This window comes from Styela clava, chromosome 1 (assembly GCF_964204865.1).
Source record: "Styela clava chromosome 1, kaStyClav1.hap1.2, whole genome shotgun sequence".
Lineage (NCBI taxonomy): Eukaryota > Metazoa > Chordata > Ascidiacea > Stolidobranchia > Styelidae > Styela > Styela clava.
Genome location: NC_135250.1, coordinates 6,876,347 through 6,888,144, shown reverse-complemented (window position 1 = coordinate 6,888,144; position 11,798 = coordinate 6,876,347). Strand labels below are relative to the sequence as shown.

Here is an 11,798-nt window from a genome sequence, read left to right as displayed (position 1 = left end):
ACGCGCCGCCACTGGTAATTAATGTTATACAATGTTAAGAGAATCGAAAATTAACGCAATAATCGTGATGAATTTGAACAAAGCCGGAACAATATCTTTTCATAAATCTTGTTAAAAGAAAGGTCATCTTTGGGACAACACCAAATTGGAATTACTATAACCTTCAACAATAATAATTTAACAATTGTTTGTCTTTTCATTAGCAAAAAACACAAGTTGTTGGGACCATGTCTGAAGTGTGTATCAGTTTGACTCATACGGTTAATCGTAGATTAAGCAGCCGGCCATACTTCAACTTTCGTGAAGATTTTTCAGGCGACAGCAATAGTGCGGCCGAGGTAGATACCGGATTCTGCATCACTTTACGTGCGGATCTTCCGGTGAAACTCGATTTTCTCCAAATTGTTGTTGTTGGGCTGGTTTTGCGTACGTTGCGCCACCACTTGGCATGCCACGCTTGTCCAATCTATTTTTATTGACTTAGTCGGTGGTCGGTTGCACTAATATGCATGCGACAACGAGTCCACAAGCCTCATTTGTGAGAGTTTCTAGCGTTTTAGGTTAAGCAGACAAATACCATGATGTGAATGACATTTTAGAAAACATCAAGCAATATCATTGCATTATGTCGCCAATGGGAGTTATTTCGAATGCATTTTAACCACGGGTAAAAAGCGACATTTCTTAAATAAAATGCGAGCAAATAAATATATCATTCGGTAAATTTAAAACGGATTTAAGATGGTGACGCTACCTTGAAATTAAGTCCTTCATACGAAGTTAGGCACTTTGAAGGTAGTGATTTGTGTGCAAGTATTTTAGGATTGTTTGAGTCCATATCCTTGAGCATCTCTCCTTGTTCTATCTTGACTTATCTTTCCCTGAATTGACAAGAATGATCTTATTTAAAAGCAAAGAATCTCGTAACGTCTGCAATTTGATATTGCATAGGCTGAACATGCAGTGGAAACGTGCGTAGTGCATTGCATGTTAAGCAGCAGGTGAGAAAAACGTGGAGAAGTACTTCCTTTTGCCTACATTCCCGATTTAATATTGCTTTATCTGAGCATATTTCATCATTTCGCTGAAGAAAGTCTTACGAGTAACAATGATCTTCTTAAGCTGTGTCTCCATTTTGATAGTTTGCTTGTTGTTCAATCCGGCAGTTGGAAAACCAGGATACCGTCGTGAAAACGAAAATTGCGCGTTGCCCGTTTTTGATGCAGTCAATTATAATATGGTGAGCATTCATAAAAATTATTGAATTGAGTTGAACGAAAATTATTTGACGACTGAAAGGGTTTGATTGCGCCGCCAGCTGTATCATTCAATTTTCCAGCTTCTTTTGTAAAAATCTTGTATCACTATATTCCAGCTTCCTGATTCTTGGTATCACATACTGAACACCAATGATCCACTTGAACGCGGTGTGCCGTGTTATGCGTTCAAGTATTTCAAAGAAACTCTCGACGGAATTTTTGGAGAATTTCAGGATATTTCATCAGCGGAAAAGTAAATAATTTTATATACAAAAATAATTTATTGTAAAAAGGTTACTAATCTGTTTTGGTATGGACTGCCCAATAGGTCTTCGGAATTATGAAAGTTAAATAAGTATGTTAACCGGCGTTAACAACTGACAATAGCGAATAGATTCGGACGATAGAGATAGGTGAAATGGCTTGACTTTAAGATCAAAATGAAACATACCGACGTATTATTGCTTTTAACGTTTTCGCCCGGTTAGTATTGAGTTTTTTACGGATTGAGTTATGTTTGCACCCTAATCAGGACTATAAATCTATCATTTTTCTCAGAAGAAATATGTCCGATATTTTCTGAGTTTAAGATTTATAAAAGTTGTAACATCCGACAAACTAGTGTAACAAATAATAGTAGAACGAATTCTGCAGACGCAGGGAATTGCTCCACCGGGTATCCGATAAACCAATAACGGGAGCGGTATACGTTATATTTTTTATAAATAAATGTTTCACGACTGAAATAAAGGAAGTTACAAATGAAAGTTTCAGCTTTTTGTGTAAGGGCTTACGATTAACATGATTTTTCTATGCAGAGGTACAATGTCAATCAACGAAGTCATACCATTCCGTTGGTATCAAAATGGAACTTCAATCACAAGATACGACACACGTTTTGGCACGTAAAATGTTCTACTTATTAAATTTATATTTGAAGTATTTTAAACTTTTATAACAAATGAATATTTTTTATAGAATTATTGTGGTTGAATGGGGCAAAACATAACGGAGCAGATGAACATGTTTTGGAAGGTAAAATGTTTTATTGATACCTTTCATTTTATGATAACTATTATTATCACTATAATTCACATTGCTAAAAATTATTCTAGATAAAAAATTTATCAAATCAGATGTACTTCAAAAACAACTATGTAGCAAATATATATAATGAGCCAATCATAACAAAAATTCAAAATGTAACTCAAAATGAATATAACAATGATAAATTTTTTTAATCTTTTTTTAAGTGCCATTTTTTGGATTAGCCGGGAAGATACACCCATTGCTTAGTCCGTAAATGCCTAATTTGCCCTGCCTTTGGTGATAAATATTATTTTAAAACAAGATGTTGGACTCTTAATGAAGAAACGTATCAATAAATATACCTACTTTTTTGTTATGCAGAGATTCGATACGCTTATGAGCATCGGATGAGTTGCTTCACAGATTATGAGCATTATTTCATGTGCTTGCAGTGTGGTGAAGAAGGTCAGTATTGAATTTAGCTGAACACTTTCAGCTGCAATTCAATCAAATGTTCGTAAATTATCATGTTATTAAATAGGTTCTTTAAGCGTCGCGTGGAAGATTTATTCAAAAACGTCGGATTTTCATTATTGGGAAGATATTTCGATTCGCAATTACCTTTTATAAAATCGATCACCGAACCTGATCGTTCGTTGTCATCTGTTGATAGAGTGCATGTTTTGCCGACCTTTGACACCACGAAAACATTTCCTATAAACATTGACAAACAAAATCACGTTTCCCATTGATGAAATCAAAACTGACAACTTCATGATCGATTTGATTGAAGAAGTGAGCAGCTTTGCCATTTTAAATCAATCGATTTTATTAATGTCGATTATTCTACATGAACAATTTTAAATGCTTTCCAATTCTCTCTTTTTAGGTCCAAAGCATGCATGGGTTTACAGTCGTAATCCACATCCCGCTGCAGAAGACATTCTACGAGTTCACAACAAGCTTGTTACTATCGGTGGTGGCTGGAGCGCATTTCCCCTGTACTTATCCGGTTGTCATAAATTCAGCATGCCAGAAACAATCGCTTACTAAACTGCTGATGTCTAAATATTTGTTAACCAATTGTATTTACTTGTATTTACATAATAACTGGATATTATATCTAATATATATATGTAATTTGATGTTATACAATGTTGAGGATATTGAAAAAGTAGATGACCAGACTTTTGCTGTAGCTCAGGGACATCAGGCGATTGCGTAACACAGGCGATTAGATTCTGCATCATCGCACTTTACATACGGATGGATATTCTGTCGTATTTTGACAATAAATTGTGGAAATATCGTTGAAAATAGGGTCAGTTTATCCGAAGTTAGTCACTTTGATACTAGTCAATTGACCTCTGTGTCTATTAATTTGAGCCTCCCTGTCTTGTTTTGTCCTAAACTATTATTTTTTTGAATTGATAAATGGACAAATATTGATTTTCCGGAAAGCGATAAGCTAAATCTATCAATAAAAGCGGCATGTTTATGCATACTTATGGCGAAGCAAAAAACCATGCTCTTTTTACAATATGTAGATTTTTAATAATTAAACTGGAAATAAACACTTCATTTCCTAATATGTGACCTCCATATGTGAGTAATCGTGATTATTACTCGTTCAATTACACCAATTTTATTTATGTGTGAAATTATTCTACTTACGTTTATTATGGACACTTGAAGACACCTGAACGTTACCTGAAGTGCTTTCAGTTCTATCGTAAGAATGAAACATTTCTACGAAACATAACTTACATTGAATTGAGCACCATTGACGTACATGTAGATTACGATACTATCTTATGAAGAAAACCTAATTTCTGAGGTTCTACGTGGAATGAAAACACTGCTTTTGATTTTCAAGTACCCCATTCTGTACAACAATAATGTTCTGTGTGATTGTCTCCGTAAGTGACGTCAGCGTTTCTATTTCAGAAATGAAGATATAGCTCCAATTTGATTTTTAAAAGCAATTTAGAAGTTTTTTGTTTTTGTTTTTCTGAACAATTTGTGATTACTATTCGCCGATATCGACATTCCACAATTTACAAACAACTGAAGATCAGATTACTAACTTGGACTAAAAATGTCGGAAATATCAGTGGATCCTGGATGTTGCGACACATATTGTACAAGTTTTCAGATATGGTATCTTCGTGTTATGCGACCCGGGGATACAGTGCAATTTAATCAGAGCCCTAAGATTTTGACATTTGGAATAGCGCAGGCCGGGTGCGGTAGGTAGTTCTGATCTAATATTAATAATTATTTTTATGTCCATATTGTCAAATTATTTCTGTTTGAAATCATAATGGCCTCCTCCTGTGGCGCAATTGGGTTGGCATATGGACCGCCGCGGGTTTGATTTTTAGGGCATATTGTCACATAGTCAGTGAATTCCCTGTGACTTCAGGGCAAAAACCTAATTCAATCGTCAGAACTGTTGACTTGCATTTGATTTGTCACGCGTTTTTGAACCCTTCCTTTAACAACAATTATCCTCTCAGTCTCTCCCACCTGATAAAATACGGCATGAAATATTCTATCCATATACTGTAGTTAGTCTCGCTAATTAAACTAGATGTGCAAATGCCATAGGCGATTTGGTTTGAATGATTTTTTAGGGGTGATGTTGATTATACTTGATTTACTTGCAATCTTCTGCCAATTTAAAGAATTGACTTCTCCATCGCCATCTTTCCTTGGTGCACCCGGTGTTCCTGTTTGGATTTCACTTCTGGTGAGTATATATTATGCTTTGTACAGCACTATGGATTTCATAAAAAAAAAAATACTGAGCGCAAGAACACAAGCTCGCTTATAACGTTATCAAAGTTTTAGCCAATACCCCAAGTGTGGAAACAATTTAAACTTGGAGAATTATTTTGTGGGTATTGACAATAGTAAATTGACATTAAATTGGTAATTTCTTCTGTACTTTTGTTTCAGATATTGCTAAGCGGTTTCGGCGTTATTATTGCTTACAAACGAAAAGACAGATTCGTGGTTTGTATTTGGAAAATAGTTAATTTCTGATAATTCATTCCTCCGGCACTTTTAATTTAGTACGTCTTTTCAAACTTTTTAGGCTGCTATATCATTTGGATGTTCAGCGCTTGCTGTTTTAATGGCGATATCGCTGATGGCCGTAATCACAATGTCTATCGCACAAGAGGTAATACTTTTTATATGCAATTGTTGGATCCGAGTATCGTGTCCATCCATGCACTTCATGTTGCTCCATTCAAGTAATAAATAATATCTGGATATTGCTGTATAATAAGACGGAATGATTAAAAACCGTGTCACTTTTTGGCTTCGAACATAGCAAATCAAATGTCTTGAATATTTGAACAAAACTTCAGTCAAAATGACAAATGAAAACCATTTGGTAGTTTCTAAAAGTTTCGCACATTTTAGGTTGATTATTATGATGAAAAGAACAAATCTATGGGAATAGTTATTGGAACTATCATGAGCATTTTTGTTCTCGCTGAAGTTGTGATAACGTCATCAACTGCGTTGCTTGGATACCTAGCCTTGACCTCACATGACGATCGCTGGTTCACGGATAGGGTATTTTCAGATGTTTATATTAATATCATCCATTCAATATTTTTATATATATATGCAAAATCGATACAGAGAGTGAATGTAATGTTATATATTTGATAGGCAAAATAGAATATCCTGACCATCGTATTTATTCTTTCCATGCATTATGTTAACTGTACATGAATCAAACCCGACAGTTTATACCTGTTAGGTATGTTGTTTTTCGAAGTTTTGATCTGAAAAGTTTATAAAATATATTATACATACAAAACTATGACGAATTACTACAATACCGTTGTGCAATAATTTGAATTCTTATATTAAGGGCACTCAACATTTCCAAGATGAGCTCGTTATAGGTTCTTCCCTGTCAGCTAACATGACGATACCTATTTCCTACACATAGACATAGAACTCGAACCTCCGGGAAACATTCACCAAATTGTACTCTTTTCCAACTAGTAAAAATCAAGTTTTCCTTTGGTGAAATTATATATGAATGAAATTTTATATCTCGAAAAAAAGTACCTGTATCGCGGTGCCATAGCGGTAAAGGGGCTGTCGTGGCTTTCCGGGTCATGCAACGATGATCCATTTTTCCTGACTCAGTTTCAACGTGAATTGAAAATTTCAATCTTTAAACACTTTTACAGTAGTCTGACCATTAAATCACCGAGATCTGATCACGGAACCACGTCAAGCAATTTTTATTTTGATGACGTCATCACACAAAACTTAAAGAGAAAGGCGTTTACGATTATCAAACAATTATTATAGGAGAGCGATGCTCAAATATATGGACACGAAGAAGAAACAAAATGGTACGATAATACAATTTGTCCCAGTAGCCACAAGGTGCGTTCCACATTGTGTTCAATTTCACAATATCATCTCCAATATATGTAATTAACAGTGGCGGCGCGTGGTCATTTTGACAACCGGGGCAAGCTACTGCGGGACCAAGTCATCCCCATCTACGGGGACAGGATGAGCGCTGTAAGTTCTCCCATCATTTTATGAGTATAAAACCATTCCATCGGTAACAACCAATCGGCAAAAGCGACAATTTTTAACGATAAGAAAGTGTCTATAAAAACCGGTCCAAGTCAAGGGATTAATAAATATAGACATAGTTTATTTTGAAACCTCTTTCAAAAGGAAAGGCAATATTTACCCAGATAAATACAATGACATATTAACAGAAACTTCGGGAAAGCAGACAAAACCTAAAATAAGGTTTAAAACGTTACTATGAAGAAAGGAAAGTTAATGCAAAGATAAGGACATGCGTCGCTCACGCATAGATATATATGCTGCTAGACTTCTACTGCTTGAACATATATGCAACACGCCGCGGTTTCTTGGAAGCAAAATTCTCAATAACGCGCTGATTAAAGTCATGCATCCCAGAAATAACGCCGGAAAGAAGTGAGGAACTCAAAAGGAATGTGGAAAATCGAAAGCAAATGGACTAAAGGTCTCTAACTGATTCAAATAGCGAAACAAGCGACAAAAACGAAGGCGAGGAAACTATCAACTCTTCAAGCAGCCAACGAACGAGAAGGAATGCGTGAATATGTCAACACGTTGTTGTAAGAAACGTCGGCATTGTGTCGTCATAATTTCGGGGCTAGCCCCGATCGGCCCCGATGATTTAGTAAAAGAAACAGAAAACAAACGAGACAAACACGGCGAGTGGAAGATAAAAGAGAGAATACGATATACAATGAGCAACCGGGGCAAAATCGGCGTCGCCCCGTCGACGTTCGGCGAAGGCTTTGCGAGCGAAAAATGAACCGTGTCGGGAGAATATGGCTAGTGTAGACAGTCTGTGCAACCAATGACATTTAACAACATGATGGGCAACTCTGACGTCACTCCATAAGACTACACGCGAAAGATTGTATTTCATGATACGCTTCAATGCACATAGTTATCGTCGCCTTTCGAGACCGTTTCCCATTCGCTTTTGCTACTCGGCGACTTCTTTACGTGTAGTATCTGCCTTTTTGCGCCTGTGACGAAAGAAAATAATCATTAAATCTAAGAAGTTTTGCTCACTTGGAAAGCTGGAATGGCAGACAAGCTAAGCAGAGTAATTCTGGACATCATAGACGTTTTTATATTATCAGAGAAGATTACAGACGCGATAGTGTAAAGATTTGTGTGGAACATTTTGCAGATAATGACAATGTTCAAGGTTACTAGTTTTAATGTTTGTACTTGAACATTGAAATTTTATTTAAAGAGGGTTTCTTACAAAACAGCAAGACTGTTTATACTCCTCTTAACGGTGCTGTGATACAATTCCATAACACAAAGTTTGCACCCATCGAATTTGCTTTAGTAGGTGAGTTTATTAGACATATTACATATTCATTTTATCGTAGTTAACATTGATGGTACATAATGCCTCGTAGATATGTTTGTGTCTAAATTTAGGAATTTAGCTCATAGCCCACTAATTAATATTATCGTCTATGCAGGAGGTTGCAGGGCTGAATTCAACTTGCAGCCTTACCGATCACCTGATGATGCTCATTTAGTTTGGCTCGAGCAAGTCTTCTTGAAAGACTTGTATGAATGGAAACTACCTATATGTTTTGCTTTCCTCCGATTTTAGAAGACAAATTTAATCTGAGGAATTTTGCATATAGTTCTCATTGATTGTTGGCTGTTTATATTTCCCATTAATTGTGAATTCAGATTATAACAAAGAGTTGAAAAAATTTTTAAGTAATTTACTGGCACCTTTTTCTTGTCAATACTCCAAGCTGAGGTAATAAACAAGACAATACGTTCATGTTACCTGGAAGCAAAATATGCACACTAATTAAAAGTTTGACACATTGAGATAATACATCGTGACAGCAAATACAAGTCATACCATATGCCGCATCGCATTTCGGAAATTGTAAAAAGGGCCGCAAACAGTTTTTGATAATGTATACTTAAAAGATATTTTTAAGATAGTTTTAGTTTGTGACATATATTGTGATGCAATTAAACAGTTGGATTAAGTTCTATTATTTTCTCTAATTTCAAATGCAATTAAATATTAATATTTGCATTCCACTATTATTGCAAGTTACTGTATTTATTACAAAAAAATCATAAAATTCTATGAACAACCATCAAAATCATTTTTGAACAAGCTTTGGATAGGAAAAGAATGATACATACACTAAGAATGACTTAATCTAAATATATGGACCTAAAATTAACCAAAATACTGTAGTATAAACTCAATGTTTACTCAATTACATTTGTCCTGACGTTTGACAACTTTTTTGTGTCACCAGCATACTAAGGCCAGGCTGAAATGATTTTATAGTACCGACTCTTATAGTAACTAACGAGGTCACATGATCATGGGTTAATATGGATCTGCGAGAATGTTTAATTAATTCCAGTAATGCAAGAAAGCGTATAGATCAGTAAACAAACAAATGACAGAATTTTTTGACAAGAAATTTTGCGCCACATTGCGTGGCATTGAATTATTGGTGATATTGATTTTTAGTAAACTAAGTCGTTGTATAATTATATTAATATACAAACGCATGGAAATTTTCTGTTCGAAGTTGGTCTTTGAATTTGTCATATTGACTGCTGAGTTTATTGTGTTATTTCATTGTACTGATGGAAATATGACAAAACAAAAACAATGTGCTTCAGAATTTTGAGAAATGCAGAAATATTGTAACTCCCATTTTTCTTCGAAAATGCCACCTTCTTTATGTACTTTGCGTTTAATTTATCCACTCAAATGTTTTATTCAAGTATTCTTTTGCTAGCTTAATTTGTAAATTCTTAATTGGGTCAAAATGTGAACAAAAAAATAATAATTTTCCAAAACTACTTTCAGTAAATTGTTTTTTGCGTGAATAATCAATTTCACTTCAAAAAATTGGAAAAATCTTTTACATTTAGAAAAAAAAAACACTTTTAAAAATCTATTACAATTATTGTTTAGCGTTCGAGGGCCGCACTGGAAGTTCTCTGGGGCCGCGAGTTTGACATCCCTGGTCTATATTGAAGTTGTCCAAATTATTGAACAGTATTTTATCATGAATCATGATTATACCCTTCCCTGAATTTCTTCTATTATACTACCAAAATTTTATGGAACCAATTCTAACATGGTGTAGTGAGTGACCCATAATCTACATTTCCAAAGCTGTTTTCAGTATGTCTGGCGTGTTTTGTGCCTTTTTACAAATAAAACCCATACACAACTCTACCGGAGGGTCAAATGTCTTTGCATGCCTCCATAGGTTGTTCTTCTATTGCAAACACTCATGGAGTACTCTAATTGTATTTCTTGCAATCACACTGTCACTTATATTTCGCCATACTTCTGATATCTCCCCGTCTGCTACAGTTGTCTTGTGAATAAATAATGGGAAATTGAGGTTAGACGAATAGTTGAAAGTTTTGCTCTATGTCGACTTAATTTCTTGATTGATATTCTTACTATTTTTGCTATTGCCTCTTGTGCTACAGGAATCTCACAATGCTTATACAGATTTGTCCACAACATTCACATCTGAAGAAAGAGAGGAGATTTATTAATTTTCGTCAAGAATATTTAAAGCAGTCTATATGATTTAAAATGGAAAAGTTAATAAATCCAATATCTCATGTTAAGTGTAAAAAATGTTTTACTGAATTTGGTATATAAACCAACTAATGAAGGGGTTTAGTCCAAAAATTACAGGCATTCGTGGCTTCATATACTTGAGAGATCATACTATACAATATAGACCGGAATGGGTGAAATGTTAGGTGAACTTGTTAACCCTTTGAATCAATACGCAAATAAAAGTGATTGAGCAATAGTATGTTACAGCAATACGTAAATATCCCCATTGGTTAGAAAAATCTAAATGGAGGTACATGAACTATTTGAAACCATAAGGGGTAAGTAAATATGCAATTTCGGCAAATGGGCAACTACGTACCGTACTGAATTAATAACTTTGTAGTATTTGAAAAAGCTGGCTTTCCCACATGCACCTAACAGTGCGATGCCCGGGTGTGATATACAACAATAGTATTTACCTTACCTTTTTCCGATTTTTTTTTAACTCAACTTTCCAAAATATCATTAAAGTCGACAACAACTGTCAAAGCAGGCACGAACACCATTCGTGCCATGCCTTGAAAACAGCACACATCCGCTCGTTCTCGTCTCGTAAAGTATGTGCATTGGAGCGTGTTATCGAATACGATCTTCGGCCAAAAATGCCGGAGTTGCGCATCATGTTGTTTAATGTCATTGGTGCAACCGATATTGAGGTATTTTTCAAATATTTTTTATTATATCGAAAAAACAACCGGGGCATTTCCCCGGTTGGCCCTATTGACGCGCCGCCACTGGTAATTAATGTTATACAATGTTAAGAGAATCGAAAATTAACGCAATAATCGTGATGAATTTGAACAAAGCCGGAACAATATCTTTTCATAAATCTTGTTAAAAGCAAAAAACACAAGTTTTCATTAGCAAAAAACACAAGTTGTTGGGACTAGGCTTGCACGTAATTGACAAAAATCAATTCCGTAATTACGGCCAAATCGATTACGTAATGACCCCGTAATTGCCATATTTTTTTCACACATTCAAACCTATCATAACAACCAATTGAATCCACTTCTATTCCGAATGGGACATCGAAGTTTGGTTTTCATATTCCCGGCAGTACTACACGCCGGCGACATATGTTGAAGACAAATATCAAGGAGTGAATTCAAATTAATTTTATTCTGATTTTTATCTTTTGTTTTAGTTTTGATTTTCCTTTATCACCCAATTTCATGCGATCAATTTTATCATTACCAACACTGGTATACGGATATTTATGAAACGATAGTTGACTTTTTAAAATCGTATTAACGTATTAATACGACTTTCGTATTAAATAAAAATTCCAGATTTAT

The 11,798-nt window shown here is 35.0% G+C and overlaps 2 protein-coding genes across 2 annotated transcripts; both read left to right on the top strand.

Annotated features, from left to right (window-relative positions):
• The first annotated feature begins 963 nt into the window (after positions 1-963).
• On the top strand, positions 964-3,656 carry LOC144427183 (uncharacterized). Its single transcript, XM_078115981.1, has 6 exons — positions 964-1,240; positions 1,376-1,512; positions 2,078-2,160; positions 2,238-2,294; positions 2,670-2,753; positions 3,178-3,656. The coding sequence occupies exons 1-6, from the start codon at positions 1,109-1,111 to the stop codon at positions 3,339-3,341; spliced, it is 657 nt and encodes a 218-aa protein (XP_077972107.1). The 5' UTR covers positions 964-1,108; the 3' UTR covers positions 3,342-3,656.
• A 537-nt stretch (positions 3,657-4,193) lies between these two features.
• On the top strand, positions 4,194-6,261 carry LOC144425178 (uncharacterized). The gene is made up of 6 exons (XM_078114618.1): positions 4,194-4,537; positions 4,925-5,040; positions 5,250-5,306; positions 5,389-5,475; positions 5,721-5,876; positions 6,181-6,261. The coding sequence occupies exons 1-6, from the start codon at positions 4,387-4,389 to the stop codon at positions 6,259-6,261; spliced, it is 648 nt and encodes a 215-aa protein (XP_077970744.1). The 5' UTR covers positions 4,194-4,386.
• Positions 6,262-11,798: the final 5,537 nt, after the last annotated feature.